This window comes from Bison bison, unplaced genomic scaffold (assembly GCF_000754665.1).
Source record: "Bison bison bison isolate TAMUID 2011002044 unplaced genomic scaffold, Bison_UMD1.0 scf7180017864242, whole genome shotgun sequence".
Taxonomy (NCBI): Eukaryota; Metazoa; Chordata; class Mammalia; order Artiodactyla; family Bovidae; genus Bison; species Bison bison.
In genome coordinates, this window is record NW_011494814.1 from 2,349,224 (window position 1) to 2,367,339 (window position 18,116).

Genomic DNA, 18,116 nt, shown 5'->3' on the forward strand with positions numbered 1-18,116 from the left:
CTCTTGAGAGTCCCTTGGACTGCAGGGAGATCCAACCAGTCCATCCTAAAGGAGATCAGTTCTGAATATTCATTGGAAGGACTGATGCTGAAGCTGAAGTTCCAATAATTTGGCCACCTGATGTGAAGAACCGACTCCTTGGAAAAGACCCTGATGCTGGGAAAGACTGAAGGCAGGAGGAGAAGGGGATGACAGAGGATGAGATGGCTGGATGGCATCACGGATGTGATGGACATGAGTTTGAATAGGCTCCGGGAGTTGGTGAAGGACAGGGAAGCCTGGCGTGCTGCAGTCCACGGGGTTGCAAAGAATCAGACACCGCTGATCGACTGAACTGAAGTCCTAAATTACTATGCTACCCACTATGGATCTCCTACACCTACAACTGTGTAAATAATGCCTCTGTCAGTAAAACTCTTCTAAGGTTATTCTATGTAGACTATGTTATTTGATTGCTGATAGGCCCCTGATTGAACAGTGTGATAAAATGACATATTTTCTCTGACTATAAATAATCATTAACTTATTTCCCAAATAATGTATTTGTTTATGGCATTTACCCATCGATTTCAAAGAACTACATAAAAAATAATTTCTACAACATTTCTCGGTAGAAAGATATAAGAGGAAAATTTTTTTAAAAAAGAATAAAATCACAATTCTCATACAAACATAAAATTAGCATATGTCAAAAACTTTTATTTCATTTATGCTTAACAAGGAAGAAGCCAGTGATATATTACAACCAGCTCAAAAAAAGAACTCAGATCTTCTCAAATGCTCTTGCATGCTAAGTCGCTTCAGTTGCGTCCGACTCTGTGTGACCCTATGGACAGCAGCCCTCCAGGTTCCTCTGTCCACAGGATTCTCCAGGCAAGAATACTGGAGTGGATTGCCATTTCCTTCTCCCTTCTCAAATAAAGAATTGCAAAAAATTTATGTACATACTTCCTAGCCAAGGAGATAGATTGTAACTCCTTACCCCTTGAGTGTGGGCTGTGTTTAGTGATTTGCTTCCAAAGAATAAATCATGGAAGTGGGTATGTGTATAAATTTACAGTGGAGAAATATGGCAAACACACTACCTTAGCCAGGTAATTAAGGTTAACATTATCACTGATAAGACCTGCTAACAGCATGTATTTTTGATACAATGTAATCAGAAACACTTCATCTCTATGGTCATCCTCCAAAAACCCATAATCCTGCTCTAATCATGAGAAAAGACACCAAATTCCAATAGAGGGGCATCGTACAATGTACCTGATCAGTACTACCCAAACTTTAAAGGTCATCAAAAACAAGGAAAGTCTAAGAAACTGTCACGACCTCAGGAAATATGATGGTTGAATACATTGTGGTATCCTGGATGGGATACAAAAAAAAGGATTTAGGAAAAAACTAATAAATCTGAATAAAGTATGGAGTTTAATTAATACACCAGTGTTGATTTCTTAGTTGTAACAAATATACCATAGTAATTCAGGATATTAATAATAGGAGAAATCAGGTGAGGGATAACTTTCTGTGGTACTATTCTAAAGTTTATTAGAAAGAGAGAGAAAAAACTACTCAAGGTGCTGTATATTTATATTCAGGAAAAGAATGCTGAAATGAATTTACAAACAGATGCAAATCTGGCAAAACATATCCACAGAGTAATGATCAAAATTTACAGGCATGAATGATTTGCTTTCTATCACTATGCAAAGAGTTAACTTCTATTTCTACAGAGTTGTAAAATAATCTAGTCACAGACAAATCCTAAAAAAAAAAGAAAAAGAAACCAATCCTGTATGGCCCTCTAGGGCTAGGTGAATCTGATGCTCCAGCATTCTGTTAAAAAGATACCTAGAAATCTCTTTGCCCATTTCAAAATCTTTTACAATGTTTTTCTATAAAGGATGCAGGTGTCAAAATTATTTTAAAAAGCCCTTACAACAGGCTGGCCTGATTTGACAGAAGTATACAAATATTCAAAAGGTTATGCAATGCTTTGCTAAGTTATCAGAACACTATGAACTGAAAAATAACCCAAAGATGAAGATAATTTATCAGCCTGCCCTGGGGAAACTCTACAGACTGCCAAAGATACACATCATTGCTTTAGAGTTAAAAGCACTTGCTATGATACGTTACCTAGGCAACACACCAGCAAATGGTGCAGTAATAAAATAGAATTTTAAAAAGCAAGATGAACAAAAGAACAATCAATATCAGGTTCCAAGCTCAATTCCATTTCCTACCTGTTTGTACAAACTATTCATGTTAAGAAGGGACTCAGCAGGAGACATAAGCGACACAGGTTCGTTCAATCCCTGGGTTGGGAAAATCCCCTAGAAAAGGAAATGGCAACCCACTCCAGTATTCTTGCCTGGAGAATCCTATGGACAGAGGAGCCTTGTGGGCTATGGTCTACAGGATCGCAAAGAGTCAGACACGACTAAAGCTATTCAGCACACAGCACACACAGCTCTTAGGTGGGAACTATCTTACCAGGCCTCATATTTTCATCTGGGAGAGACTTCAACTGAATTAATGCCATGACAAAAATATATGGTGACAAAAATATATATGGTTATGACTGGAACATTTGCCCTTGGAGTTTTCATTTAAAGTTCTTATTTAAATATGTGTGTTTCCTTTTTCCTCACAGTATTAATGCATGTGTCAAGTGTCTTGAAGCCAGAATTCACATGGGTCTTTCACACCTCAGTTTTAGATGCCTTGGTGGAAGAGTGTCTGTCTCTTACAGTAAATTGGTAAAGACACTTCTGAATATAATCTAGTAAACTCTGCTTGACCACAGGGGAAAATGTGCTGATCATGCCTTATGTGAGAATTTCCACTCCATGACAGTAATATTTCTTATTATACAAATAAATCCATTCGTATTCTGGCTCTATCCCAATTTACATGCATTTTAGTGAGTATGAACCAATTTCTCATAACCTTATCGCCTCCCTAGGCACTGAGGAAAAAGAAACTTTTCTAAGCTTTGAAGTAGGGGGTTAGGTTTCTTCCAGCCTTCCCTGAAATGAAACATCTCCCTCCTCCTGTTGCTTTTCTACTGATTAACATTTCCATGTAAAGCCTCAGGCGAGAGGCTCATTTTAGAGCTAAATCTTAGGAAAAGCTCCGCTCATTCCAAGAATGATGAAACAGACTACTCCTTGTTGCAATCAGGAAGCTGACTATCAGCTGCAAGGGATCTTTCAGAAGTGGTTCTCAATTTTTTTATGTTTGTGAAACACTTTTGAGCATTAAAATTTGGGGCAGCCAACTTGAATGAATTAAATCACTTAAAATAACTCTAAATTATTATACATTTCAGAGGGCCTGGAATGCATTCATAACTAACACGCTATCCAGATGGTCTCCTTTCAGCACTGTGTTTCAGAACTATTTCTGCCCAGTGATTTCTTGTATTCTCACAAGGAAAAGCTCTCTTTACATTCCAGTTAACCTTCCTCTAGAGCCAACTTAATGTTGTGCTTTGCCTTTTACTTCTAACTTGAAGAAAATTGTACAACACGATCCACTTCAGAATTACACATGATGAACATAACTGTCTCATAACAAAAATTACAGTTACATATCTGTGAAAACTTTGCTACATTGTCAGCTCAGCACTCCAGTCAAAAACAGTCTTGTCTGTTTTCAATTTCCCACATTGCAAGTGACATAATTCCATTTTCCTTTACTTCCTATGCTTTATTTTTATTCACATTTCACTATTTTATTGCAGGTATAGCTGACTTTCTTAAATTCTCTGTGGAATGAGGTTAGAGGTTCCAAAAAAATAAATAAAATACAGAAAGTAAATACTTTCTCTTTGGTGCCTACTCTCTACTGACCTCTGCAGGTAGAAGGAAAGAATAAGATCAGCACCCAACATAAAGATTTAAAAGTAACTGGTGTTTTTTGAGAGGCTAACCATTACCCACCAGACTCCATCTATTCACAAGAAGGATTTCCCAATTTGCTGAAGTCCCTTCATTGTGTAAAAATTTCTGGGAACCACAGACTATTTTCAAGAGACTTCCCTATCTCCTACATCCATATACAAATGGACATGAAGTCCTCTCTCATTCAAGCTCAAGGTTAAGCACCTCTATGTCAAAATTCCTTCAAGCCCTGTAAAACTTGAGTCTGGGAGTCAAAGAGAATAGAGACATAAAAGTGCAGACAATGCAACTTGTCTGTGCTTTGCAGACAAATGTCAACAAATGTATGAACCCCTGCAATGCAGCAATCAGAGATAATATGAGATTTTGCTGTTTTTACAAATGTGTGCAGGCAGCCTGCAAGATAACCAACAAACAGGCAGTTTCAATTCTGTGTAGAAAGGACCTTTGATTACGCACGGATTATTTTCTTCAATCACACTACTTTGTATGGATAGCAACACTGTCAGTGATGTCATCTTCTAAAACAACAGAGAGAAATGTACAGGCATATTGTGCCAGTTGAGCCCAAATCAATGACCTGGGTAATGCAGTCAGGGTAACACTATTATCCCTCATCTAAATCCTTCAAGCCCATAGAAAAATAATGCTACTCTGATGCAGGTTCAAGAAATACGTTATGTGGGAAAGAAAATCAAGTATTTAATTTTACATACACTGTAATATGTACTTACAGGAAACACCACAGAATATATAGTTTTTACAATTAGGAGCATGTTTAAAATTTATTAACAATCACAGGCTTTCTTGTATAAGAATATTTTTATTGAGTATATTCTATGAAAGACTGATGTTCAAATATGTATTCATATAGCCTATCAATACCTTTCGACAACCGCGAGAGAAGAATGATTTATATAGCATTTAGGTGGCAGTGTTGCTTTACTGATTGGGGTAAGGAAATTTTTTGAAAGATTTATTAGACCTTTCAGTTTCACCTACGCTTGTTTTGTGATTCAATTGACTCGTTCTATTTACCTATCTTCATAATGGACATAATATGGATTTATGCAGATTTAATTTTGTTTAACGTTTGGAAACTTACGCGTTCTGAGATGAAAAAATGTGTTTTAAAAAGGTATGCAGGGAAGAGAACCACTGGGTCCTTAACATCTTTTAAAAGAATCCACTGAGCGTCTTCTACCGAGTTGCAGGTTGGGGTAGAGTTAAAGATTGTATTGACAGAGCTGTGAAGCCCGCACATCCGGGTCACCGGAGAGCCAGGCAAAGGCCCCGCCCTCCTGGAGGCGGGGCCACGAGCGACCAGGATGTTCCTCAGTCTCGCCGCGCCCCGCCCCATCCTCCCTGAGCGTAGAGGGCTGGCCTGTGCGGCGCGAGGCCGGAACCTGTGGGATATCCACGCAGCTTGAGCTATGGCTGACAGTGGCAGAACGCCTCAGGCCCGGGCTCTCCTGCAGCAGTGCCTGCACGCCCGGCTGCAAGTACGCCCGGCCGAGGGGGACGTCGAGGCCGAATGGGTGGAGGTAACGTTGGCCCCGCAGCTCCGGTTATCCTATGGCGCGCAGGGGCGGTTCTCACCGTGCTGTCCTGGTGATTCGTACCCCGCGCTCACTCCGAGCCAGCCTGCTGGCGCCTGGCAGGTGGTGCGGTCGGCGCTGGACTCCTGGCCCGTCCACCCAACGCTGCCGTTAATGCCTGCCTGGCCTCGCCTTTCTCCTCAGTCTTGCATCACCGGCCCCGGCCCCTTCTCCCTCGGACTTCCAGAGGAGATTAAGAGGGACCCCGGGGATTTGAGCTTCCTCTCAAACGATCTACCTGAGCTCGGTGTACTTCAGGCCTAGCAGTCTCAGACCTCTTGCTTCAAAAGAGCAAAAAGCCTTCTCACTCCTGGCGCCTTGCCCGGGCTGCTGGTGACTTGTGGTGGTCTGGTTCGAGCTTCTAGGTTAGACTTGTTGCAAACGCTGAAGATCTGTTTTGACTTGGTACTCCAGATCCCGTCGAATTCCGTCTTATGTTGGGTGCAGCTAGGTGTTAACACAGTAATGAGATTGCCTATGAAACTTCCTTTCTCAAGAAACTTAAAAATTTGACTTATTTCACACTAGGAACAAAGACCACTACTTTAAAAGTTGCATTGTTATCAAACACACTTCCTCCAAAGAATTTTAAACATTTACGCCAAATGTCCTTCCACTTGAATATTTGCCTTTTTAAGACAGCCTGCCCATATGCAAAATTCCATGCAAAAACATGTTCTTTGAGGCCCTGACTTATTTTTGGAGTAAGCTGAAATGAAGGGAGGTCTTCCCTGGTAGCTCAGTGGTAAAGAACTCGCCTACCAATGCAGGAGACGTAAAATTTGCAAATTCGATCCCTGGATGGAGAAGATCCCTTGGAGGAGGGCATGGCAACCCACTCCAGTATTCTTGCCTGCAGAATGGCATGGACAGAGGAGCCTGATGGGCTGCCGTCCATGGCGTCTCACAAAGAGTCGGACACCACTGAAGTGACTTGGCAGGACCACTCGCAGAAGGGGAAAAACTTGTAATAATAATAAATAAAACTTTTGGAGGTACCAAGAAACTTAAATGGATCATTTCATTCACTCATCTGCTGGATCCCATCCCAGATCTAGCACTCTGTAACACAATCTTCGTTATTATTTTAAATACAACACATAGACCGTATGTAGATGACTATTCTTACATCACAATCTGTTGCTGCTGCTAAGTTGCTTCAGTCGTGTCCAGTTCTGTGCGACCCCAGAAACGGCAGCCCACCAGGCTTCCCCGTCCCTGGGATTCTCCAGGCAAGAACACTGGAGTGGGTTGCCATTTCCTTCTCCAATGCATGAAAGTGAAAAGTGAAAGTGAAGTCGCTCAGTCATGTGCGACTCCTAGTGACCCCATGGATTGCAGCCTACCAGGCTCCTGCGTCCATGTTACCCTCTGGTAATTTGGAAATACTGAATATTTATAAGCATAAACATTCCGGTATTTTTGCCGTCCCTTTTTCTTAAAAATTCATTTCTTGTTTCTTTTGTTGTGGCCTTTTAAAAATTTATCTTCCTTACTTTGAAATTTTATTCTTTCTTTTTTGCCATCCTTTCCAAAGAGTTGCCTATTTTTATATTTGCTTCAGTTCAGTCGCTCAGTCGTGTCCGACTCTGTGACCCCATGAATTGCAGCATGCCAGGCCTCCCTGTCCATCACCAACTCCTGGAGTTCACTCAAACCCACATCCATTGAGTCGGTGATGCCATACAGCCATCTCATCCTCTGTCGTCCCCTTTGCTTTCAGGGGATTATAAATCCCAAACTATTAATCATTTAGATTTCTTCCATGCCTCTTTATCTTTTTATATGCTTCATGTCGCATCTCCTTATGCAAAATCAAATAGTTTATTGCAGCCTGCCAAACTATCAGTGTGTTTATAAACTTTAAAAGCTATTTTAAAGCTTTCTCTTCCACTCCCACACATGGTTAAATTAGTATAAAGAGTTGACAAGTAATTAGAGAGTAAATACTTTCCTCTTTCTCAAGCATCCTCCATTCTGTTATTAACAGTTATAATTTTTTAAAAGCTTTCTTTTTTAATTGTCACAACGATTTGAAGGTTACTTTGCGTATTCTTGGTTTCATTCATTTAGATCTTTGCTCTCACAGTAATGTTTTTCTTCCTGAGAGGCATGAACTTTTTAACCTACAGTGAGAATTATCTGTACTTCTCTATATATTTGAAATGCTCTGTTTATACCAAAAGAAGCTATAAGGAAAGTGATTCTGTTTTGAAAATGGGAATTTGTAGGTCACAATTTAAGAGCAAACTAAAAGAAAATACCTTAATGAGGAGTGGTATGTGGTGAGTGGTAAGAACAGGCATTTATTCATGCAAGTAATTAGATGCTTAAATCTGATGTTGTTTAGTTATTAAGTCATGTCAGACTCTTGTAACCCCATGGACTGTAACCCACCAGGCTCCTCTGTCCAAGGGATTTTTCAGGCAAGAAGCCTGGAGTTGGTTGCCATTTCCTTCTCCAAGGAATCTTCCGAACCCAGGGATTGAACCAGAGTCTACTCTGAGCTTCCCCTCATAACATGTCCGAATATGAATGTGCTTGAAAAATTTTGCCCTGTGCCAAAACAATCCCAGGAGAGAAGGCTGTGACAGTGGTGCAGGTATCTGTATCATTCCACCTGCCACCTCCTTACAGTGGGTATGCGCTGGAGGCACTTGCTAGTTCCAAGAGCACTATTTAATTTTTTTTTTGATGGAGGGATGAAGCTATTTTATTGAGGAGCTTTGGGAGAGGGTCAAAGGGCTAATAGAACAATGAGATCTGTCTTCCTTCTCCCCAGCTTCACCCTAGTCCTCTGAAAGGCAATCGCACTTGTAGAAGGTTACTTCCTATCCAGATAGATCAGGTGTGAATGCAGAGCTGTGTTTATATTTATTTAGAAGACTATTTAGATAACACATAGAACCTATAAGATAAAGTTGAACTTAAATGCACTCAGCAGAGCCTCTATCATGTACAAAACAGTCTATAAAGTGCTTTGGGAGTTAAGATGTAAAATAAATTGTGTTTCAGTCCTTAAATTTCTTTTCACGTACTTAATAAGCAAATATATAGCTCTTACTATGAACCAGGCACTGTTCTAAGTACTCTACAGATATTAACTCCTTTAATTTTCACAATAGCTCTTGGACTCAAAAGGTTAATCTACAAAATAAAAAATTTAATGATTCGCTTTGCAGCAAAATGAAAGTCATTTATCAAATGTCTTCTCCATATAGTCTCTCTCCTACAAGAGCTAAGAAAGAAATGTCCTAGTCATTATATAAAATAAACTTACATTCCTGATAACAGACAACCTCTTGATGTAGAACTTAATATGAATGCGATTTCCAAGGTTTAATCACTGTGTGTATTTAAAGAATTAACAAAAGTAACAAAAAAATGATAGGACAGAAATTTCTTGGAGTTTATTGCAATGGAATCAGACCCTTATTTTTATTATTTACAAGTAAATGGATTAGTAAGAACAAAGAATGATGATGTCAAAAGACATGTAAGTCACAATGTTGTTTATACATCAGTCATATCTGATATTATGTGAATTCATTTGATGTTGAATGAATAAGCCTCTGCAAAACTGAATGTTTCTAAATCTGTCAGCTTTACTTGAGGAGGGGAAGTGAAGTGAAATGAAGCCGCTCAGTCGTGTCCGACTCTTTGCGACCCCATGGACAGTAGCCTACCAGGCTCCGCTGTCCATGGGATTTTCCAGGCAAGAATACTGGAGTGGGCTGCCATTTCCTTCTCCAGGGGATCTTCCCAACCCAGGGATCGAACCCGGGTCTCCTGCATTGCAGACAGACGCTTTACCGTCTGAGCCACCAGGGAAGAAGTCAAGTTCATAATCCTAATGATTTTGATTAGAGGTTTGAAGGTATAACTTGGGGTCTTCACTGCTCTTGGCTGTTTGTTTTTGTTTTTTTTTAGGTGCCATCAATTTATTTTTTAAAAGTTTGTTGAACTCACCAGGTTTATCTGGATTTTAAAATCACCCAGGGGTCTTACTTCTAGGAATTTACCTTACGAAAATACTTACCTTGACTGTATTTTTAACTTGATTTTTGAAAGAAGTGATAACTGAGGTGATTGAATATAGAAAAATATTTTCTCACACATTTAAGAAATCAAGACTATTGTAAAAAGTTATTTCTCTTCTTCTGCGTTTAACCTCTTACCTATAACAGTTGTAAAATTTTATTCATTTTCCTCTGTATGTCTCTATAGAAGTTTCTGATCTGAGTTTGTTGTGGTTTCTCATAGGTTCAAAGAGGATTAGTGATCTACGTGTGCTTTTTCAAGGGAGCTGATAAAGAACTTCTTCCCAAAATGGGTATGTGTTTAGTATTATTTGTTTTATAAGAGTGAGAGTGAATAGCAATAGATGAACCAGAAGGGCCAAAGAGTACAATCTTATATTATACAGGTGTGTAAGTTATAAATGACTTAACTCTGTGTACTGTTGTTGACTTTATTTATTTTCCTGTTCCAAAACTTAATGTAAGCAAGTGTGGTGGAATTCTTTTAAAATAACTGCAGCTTTTCGGATGGCTGATGGACTGGTTTAAAAGAGTGTACAAAAACACACAGAGACAACACAGCAGTATTTAGCCAAGGATACAGAAACTTGTGGAAGCAGGGTGGCCACACAGAGAAAAACAGATGCTGCATTTCTTAATATAGTTTACTTATCTCTTAGAGGCCCTAACAGGGGCATGTAGGTGACACTGTATATGCAAGATGTGGTTCAAATCTGTGTAGATCAGGCTTATATCATTATTATGGAAAAATTTACATTCTGTAAATTCTTTGTAGGAAATGCATATAAATATTCTTGAATCAAGTTTGGTATCATCATAATCACACCTCCCCTAGGGGCAGAGAAAACAAAGTCAGTGTTCGGGCATCTCTGCAGGCATAATTTACCTGCCTCCATCTTCCCAGTGTTCTAAATAGTCTATACCACTGCACATTCCTTTGATAATTACATAGGTTCAGATATACCAAATCAAACCATATGCTATCTCAAGACAGTATTTGATAGAATAATTATGTCCAAAAAAAAAGCCTGAAATAGTGGAGCTATCCCTAAAGTTGGGGACAGGTTATCTTTCTATTCATTAGTAAAGGCAATACCCATTAGTTGGATTAATAAAGTAGCTCAGATGATAAAGAATCTGCCTGCAATGCAGAAAACCTGGGTTCGATTCCTGGATCAGGAAGATGCCCTGGAGAAAGCACTTCAGTATTCTTCAGTATTCTTCACTTCAATATTAGAATACCACTTCAGTATTCTTGCCTGAAAATCCCAAGAACAGAGGAGCCTGGCGGGATGCAGTCCATGGGATCACAAAGAACTGGACATGACTAAGTGACTAACACATACACATAAACTATACAGATGGGTAATTGAAGCAGGCAGAAGTTAATTAACCCAGAAGAGCTTTGAACAGTGGAACTCAAGCGTTAATAGCCCAATGAAGAACAATTTGAACAAAGGGCTAAAGCTTCTAGAGGAGATTTTATGCTGAGACATCAAACATGTTTGACAACTTTGTCAGAAGTTGAAAACTAGACTTGAGAGGGGCCTGTGATAGGTAAGGATGGAAAGCCAGTAACTGTAATAGTTTGAAATTTGAATCTGGAGGATAATACAGAGCTTTAAAGTGTTTAAAGAGAAAATAAAATGAGGTCTCTTGTTAGAGAGGATGATTGCAGGGATTTAATGCTTGGTTGTTGGGCATTCTGTCTGTTTCTGCTTTGAATTAAGGCCTTATTGACCATAAAAAGTATATAGTAGAAATCTTCAAAAACACGAAGGGCATTTTTTTCATGACTTAATGTTGACTTTCTAAACTTGTTTTTATATATTCTTAAATGGATCCTAATTATAATAAGGCAAAATGAACCAGCCAAATGCAAGCCGCATTTTGTTATGTAGTAATTAAATCCTGTGTACATACTTGTGTGTCTTTCTGAGTTTACTTTGAATATGTGCATGAGATTGTGGTCAGTTAAAAGTCTGCCTTAACTCTTCTAGTGGACAGTCTGTAACAAAGCTTTTATATATCATGATTCTCAGTAAAGAACTGTGACTCTTAAGAATCACATTCTACTGGTGTGAGTTATAAGCAAAACAAGTCCATCTATTATTGATAGAAGTAGCTTGTACTTCCCTCTTCCAGGAGGCAAAGTATGCCAGTGTGACGGGATTCTCTTAAATAGCCCACCTCATACTTATTACATGGATTCAGATTTTTCCAGTCAAATCATGTACCTCTTGGGAACATAATAACCAGTTACAACCATAAAGTCTGAAGTAGCATGACTAACATAGAAATGTGCATAATCTTCCTCAATTCATCTTCAGTATAATTGGACAGAGATTCAGGGGCCCTGTCAAAGCTTTGCTTCCCATATTCATCATTAGAGATACTTGAGTTTCCAAAAAGTGAAAGTGAAAGTCACTCAGTTGTGTCTGATTCTTTGCGACACTGTGGCCTGTACTGTCCATAGAATTCTCAAGAGTGCGTAGCCTTTCCCTTCTCTAAGGGATCTTCCTAACCCAGGGATTGAACCCAGGTGTCCCACATTACAGGCACATTCTTTACCAGCTGAGCCCCAAAGAAAGCCCCAAGATGCCATTAATTCATCATCTCATTTTAATTCTACTTACTGACACTTGTATTTGTATTTACTTCTACATGCTGATACTGGTGGCTCAGTGGTAAAGAATCTGCCTGCAATGCAGGAGATACAGGTTCAATCCCTGGATTGGGAAGATCCCGTGGAGGAGGGCACGGCAACCCACTCCAGTATACTTGCGTGGAGAATCCATGCTCAGAGAAGCCTGGTGGGCTACAGTCCATGGGGTCCCAAAAGAATCGGACGTTAGCAACAATAACAACTGATATTTGTGTTATCAATCATCAATGCATGCATACTTACTTGTGTCTGACTCTGCAACTCTGGACAGACTCCTCTGTCTGTGGGATTTTCCAGGCAAGAATACTGGAGTAGGTTGCTATTTCCTCCTCCAGGGGAATCTTCCTGACTGGGGAATTGAACCCCCATCTCCTGTGTCTCCTGCATTGAAGGCAGATTCTTTACTGCTTGAGCCATAGGGGAAGCCCATCTTTGTATGCCAACAGCACTAATTGAATTCTCAGAGCCAGTAGAGGGAGATGTATGGAAGTATAATAAATTGCATTTACCTTTCTGGCCTATTATTTCAAAACTGCCTTCTTAGTCTGTCACTGGCCTGAGGCCTGGATAGCTGGGTAGTGATTTCTGTGGAATGAAATGCTCTGGAGAATTACAGTTTCCTTAAAAGCAATCAATAAGGACTGCTGGCTATATAGCAAAGTCCTATTTATAATAGAGAAAATTAGAAGTATTTTAAAATAGGTATTAGTTAAATGAAAATTGATAGTGCTTAATGCATAACTTAGAAATTCATTTGGGTGTTCACCTTGGCAGGTTTTCACCAGGTTAATTCCTTGATTTGAGAGTAAAAGCCTTATTGAATCCTTGCTGATATTTGCTACAGGCTTTCTAAAATTGAAACCATTGATACCCCACCAGAAACCATAGCTTTTCAAGCCTGATTATTCACAAAAGAATGTGAGGTTTCAGTAATTCTTTTACCATCTGTGTCCTCTCAGGACTATTCTTTATAAGCAGAAGTTACTTATATGCCTTGTAGAGGTAGAAAGACCCTGAGTGTTTATATTAGGCATTTCGTTTGCTTATTGTTTTGAAAACTGGCCAGTGTTGAAATGTAAAAGTTCTCTAAGTTTAGTTTTTTTTAGCTCACATAAACATTTATGGTTATTTTGACACTTCTTACTAGCTGTGAGTGTACTTTCCATAAATGGCATAAAAGTAATAATCCTATATTTTCCAGTATGTATGTGAAGATAATACCAGTAACTCTATGCCTTTGGATTTACTTTTCCAGTTGACAATGAATTTATTTTATTTTATTTTTGTGACAATGAATTTCTGATGATTCTACCTTTCACCTTTATCCTTCTCCCACTGGTGATGTTTGTATTGGTGAAATGATTAGTCTATGTTAATAATGCCTTTGAGGTTATAAAACTCCAAAATCAGCTCATTTGTAACAGAATTGAACCTGGAATCTTTGTTTCAGCTTAGAACTCTAGGCAACTAAGTTTAAAATAATAAATGCACTAAGGTTTTTATTTAATATTCTTTGTTATAAAGCATAATATGTGTGTGGAGGATCTGTCATGGTCTTTTCCAGTAGGATTTGCTCTGAGATATAAAAAGGAACAAAAAGGCAAAATCTTTTTGTATATCCCTCAGGGAAGCAATATTTTAAAGTTCTGGTATATGGTTAATTCTGTAGTGTTTTCTGGATGATTTTATTGCAGGAAGATCCTAACTGCCAAGTCAGATTTAAAACATCATGCCATTTTCTGCTTGAAATCTTCCTTGTTTTTCATGCTTAGATCATTTAGCTTACTGAAGCCATTTTTGAAATCTACATAGAGACTTTGGGTTAAAAGCATGAGCTGACAAATTGGATTTTCAACATGAAATTTGCTGAGTAGAAGATTGTTGTTTTTCTTCATGTTTGTTTTTTACTTTAAAATGTTTTCCCTTTCTTCCCCACCCAGTTAATACACTGTTAAATGTGAAATTAAGTGAAACAGAAAATGGCAAGCACGTCTCTATATTGGATCTACCTGGCAACATTCTTATCATCCCTCAAGCCACCCTTGGGGGTAGAGTAAAAGGAAGAAGCATGCAGTATCACTGTAACTCTGGAAAAGAAGAGGGATTAGAACTTTATTCCCAATTTGTGAATCTCTGTAAAAAAGAATTAGCTGCTAATAGCAAGTGTGCTGAAGCTGGGGTTGTCGTGAAACACGGTACTTATGGCAATAGGCAGGTGTTAAAGCTCGACACCAATGGACCGTACACACACCTAATTGAGTTTTGAAAGTTTCGACAGCCATAATTAGATTCCCTAGCCCCTTCTTCCGGAGAAGGCAATGGCACCCCACTCCAGTACTCTTGCCTGGAAAATCCCATGGATGGAGGAGCCTGGTGGGCTGCAGTCCATGTGGTCCTAAGAGTCGGACACGACTGAGCAACTTCCTTTTCACTTTTCACTTTCATGCATTGGAGAAGGAAATGGCAACCCACTCCAGTGTTCTTGCCTGGAGAATCCCGGGGACGGGGGAGCCTGGTGGGCTTCTGTCAATGGGGTTGCACAGAGTTGGACACGACTGAATCAACTTAGCAGCAGCAGCAGCAGCCCCTTCTTCTTGAGTACACGAATCTGCAGCATTTTTAGATAAGAAAATCCTGGGTTCCATCCATAACTCTGCAGCCTCCTAATTGGATGACCTTGCCAGTCACCTAACTGTGGATCTCAGTCACCTTCCATCCCACTTTCCCCTACACTGACACTCAGAAATTTGAAATATCCTTCTCTTCACTTTATGGTCATTGATAAGAACATGGAAGTGTTCCTGGAGAGTTGTATTTAAGCTTTTTGCAGTGAAGCATTTTGTACAATCAAGAAAAATATATTTCTTATGCCCTCAAATATATGTGGTATGTAATAAAAATCACTATTTGTGTTAAAACTAGGTAAAGCCCAGCACAAACCAATTATAATTTTGTCAAATTTGTTTTAATATTTCAGATTTCCATATTTTGAATAAAAGAATATGCAATTTACTATTCTTCTAATACTATGAAAATGTAATGCAGAAATGTTATTGTGCATTTTAATATTACTTTCCAAGAATATCCAAGTGCTTTAAGTTAAGAATCTTTAGTTGATATAGGAACAGGGGATGGGGGACTAAAAGTTGTTTTTGTTTAATATTCTTGGTTAATATTCTGTTTCTCAGTTTTTTACCAAAACAGTGTGTGTCATATTGTTTGTCTTTGGTTTTTAAAAGTTACTGTTTAATTAAATTAATGTTCATAATTTTTTTAGGAAGTTCTTTTCTTGTTGATTTAGATTGCTATATAATAGGAATAAAAAGGGAAGCTTTCTGCTGGAATTACTTGAAAACAAGTTGATTTGTTTATTTCTGTTTTATTGACTTAGTGATTTGGACCCAGTGTCATTTTTTCTTTTAGTGTATTTTTGTGTCTTCCCCTCTCAAAATTTATATGTTGAAGTCTCCCAAGTCTCCTAATGGTATTTGCAGATGGGCCTTTGGAAGGTAATCAGGGTTAATAGATCATGAGAGTGGGTGTCCTCATGATGGGATTAGTGTCCTCATAAGAAGAAACACCAAAGATTTTACTCACCCTTTCTTTTCCGGCCATGTGAAGATTCAGTGAGAAGGGGGCCTTTTACAAACGAGGAAGAGAACCTTTACCAGAAACTGACCATGCTGGTGCCCCGATCTTGAACTTCTAGCCTGCAGAACTATAAGAAAATAAATTTCTGTTGTTTAAGCCACCGTAAGTGTATGGTATTTTGTTCTAACAGCCCAAGCTAAGACAGTGATATAAATAGCCAGTAAGGTAGGCTTTTCAAAGCCAAGAGAGAAAGATCTATAAGAAGTTGAAAGAACAAATGAATCAATAAAAGGTATTGTTCACTTTTTGCAAACTCCTTTGACTTGAATCAGATATTTTAAAGAGTGAAAATGAAATAGTGTTTCTTAATTATCAAAAGATGAAAAATTGAGTTGAATAAATATCTTAAGTAGCTGTTGAAAATTCTTTGTGTCTTATACAATTTCTTTAGGATTGGGTTCCTTAGATTCTTAAAGTGTCTTAAGAAAAAAATCCTATTTTCTCTGTATCCTTCCTGTACTATTCTATTTTAGAACTTGAGGATCAATAATTGGCTTGGTAGTGAGCTCATTGTCCTGAACTTTTGCTTTATTGATTCACAATACACTTATTGAAATGTAATAAACTATTCATAAACTTGCAAACTCCAATTTTCTCAGAATTTCTCCAAAGAAGTGTATGTCTTTCAAAAAGATTATGTGTTACCTATTTTAAAGCATTTTGATGTGTGTGGGTGAAATGCTGACTCACAGCCCTAGATTGCTATTTTATAGTTCAGGCAGTTCTCCTTTAAAAAAAAAATTTGCTTGAGGTACTTGTGGAGAATAGCAATTTCAACTACATGAAAGGTTATTAAGCAGAAGATGACACCCAAGTTTGTTTCATTTCCCAGGAGATTAGAACAAGTGAGAAAAAGCAAGAGAAATAGTAGATTTGAAAATAACTACTGTGTCTTTCTCTAGCTCTCCTGGCCCAAGATGCTCCAAGAACCTTCAACAGATACCTAGTTTTATCTTCACAATATATAATGAGGACAGTGCTCTGGAAAGTAAGAAAATGCTGGAATAATTTTCCCAAGATCATACATTAGGGAGCAATAATTTCCATCTCCCTGATTTTTTTTGTAGTGAGAGTTAAAATTGATCTTTATAAAGGTTTGGCATCTCCCAGTGTGGATCACTTGAGAAAGAACAGAAAATAAATTGTTTACTTACTGAATTAGGTGGCTGCAGGGTTACACCTAATTTAGGTGTTTTCTGTCTCTGTTCTTCGAAGATTCTAGAATGTTTAAATTAGAGTATCTTTTCTTTTAATTGAAGTATATAGTTGTTTACAGTGTGTTTCAAGTATATAACAAAGTGATTCAGTGTGTATGTGTATATATATATTTTTCAGATTCTTTTCCCTTTATAAGTTATTATAAAATATTGAGTATAGTGCCCTGTGCTATACAATAGGACCTTATTGTTTGTCTATTATATATCAGATCAGATCAGATCAGGCACTCAGTCCTGTCCAACTCTTTGCGACCCCATGAATCGCAGCACACCAGGCCTCCCTGTCCATCACCAACTCCCGGAGTTCACTCAGACTCACGTCCATCGAGTCAGTGATGCCATCCAGCCATCTCATCCTCTGTCGTCCCCTTCTCCTCCTGCCCCCAATCCCTCCCAGCATCAGAGTCTTTTCCAATGAGTCAACACTTCGCATGAGGTGGCCAAAGTACTGGAGTTTCAGCTTTAGCATCATTCCTTCCAAAGAAATCCCAGGGCTGATCTCCTTCAGAATGGACTGGTTGGATCTCCTTGCAGTCCAAGGGACTCTCAAGAGTCTTCTCCAACACCACAGTTCAAAAGCATCAATTCTTCGGCGCTCAGCCTTCTTCACAGTCCAACTCTCACATCCATACATGACCACTGGAAAAACCATAGCCTTGGCTAGACGAACATTTGTTGGCAAAGTAATGTCTCTGCTTTTGAATATGCTATCTAGGTTGGTCATAACTTTCCTTCCAAGGAGTAAGCATCTTTTAATTTCATGGTTGCAGTCACCATCTGCAGTGATTTTGGAGCCCAGAAAATAAAGTCTGACACTGTTTCCACTGTTTCCCCATCTATTTCCCATGAAGTGATGGAACCGGATGCCATGATCTTTGTTTTCTGAATGTTGAGCTTTAAGCCAACGTTTTCACTCTCCACTTTCACTTTCATCAAGAGGCTTTTTAGTTTCTCTTCACTTTCTGCCATAAGGGTGGTGTCATCTGCATATCTGAGGTTATTGATATTTCTCCCGGCAGTCTTGATTCCAGCTCCTG

The 18,116-nt window shown here is 38.8% G+C and overlaps 1 protein-coding gene across 1 annotated transcript; it reads left to right on the top strand.

Annotated features, from left to right (window-relative positions):
- The first annotated feature begins 5,267 nt into the window (after positions 1-5,267).
- On the top strand, positions 5,268-14,663 carry DTD2 (D-tyrosyl-tRNA deacylase 2 (putative)). The gene is made up of 3 exons (XM_010847011.1): positions 5,268-5,452; positions 9,770-9,839; positions 14,152-14,663. The coding sequence occupies exons 1-3, from the start codon at positions 5,342-5,344 to the stop codon at positions 14,475-14,477; spliced, it is 507 nt and encodes a 168-aa protein (XP_010845313.1). The 5' UTR covers positions 5,268-5,341; the 3' UTR covers positions 14,478-14,663.
- The last annotated feature ends 3,453 nt before the right edge of the window (positions 14,664-18,116 follow it).

Bases quoted from the DNA above. Each gene is read 5' to 3' on its own strand.
- DTD2 (XM_010847011.1), top strand. From the start codon at position 5,342: ATGGCTGACAGTGGCAGAACGCCTCAGGCCCGGGCTCTCCTGCAGCAG. The intron at 5,453-9,769 runs GTAACGTTGGCC...GGTTTCTCATAG, and splicing joins TCGAGGCCGAATGGGTGGAG to GTTCAAAGAGGATTAGTGAT. The intron at 9,840-14,151 runs GTATGTGTTTAG...TTCCCCACCCAG, and splicing joins AGAACTTCTTCCCAAAATGG to TTAATACACTGTTAAATGTG.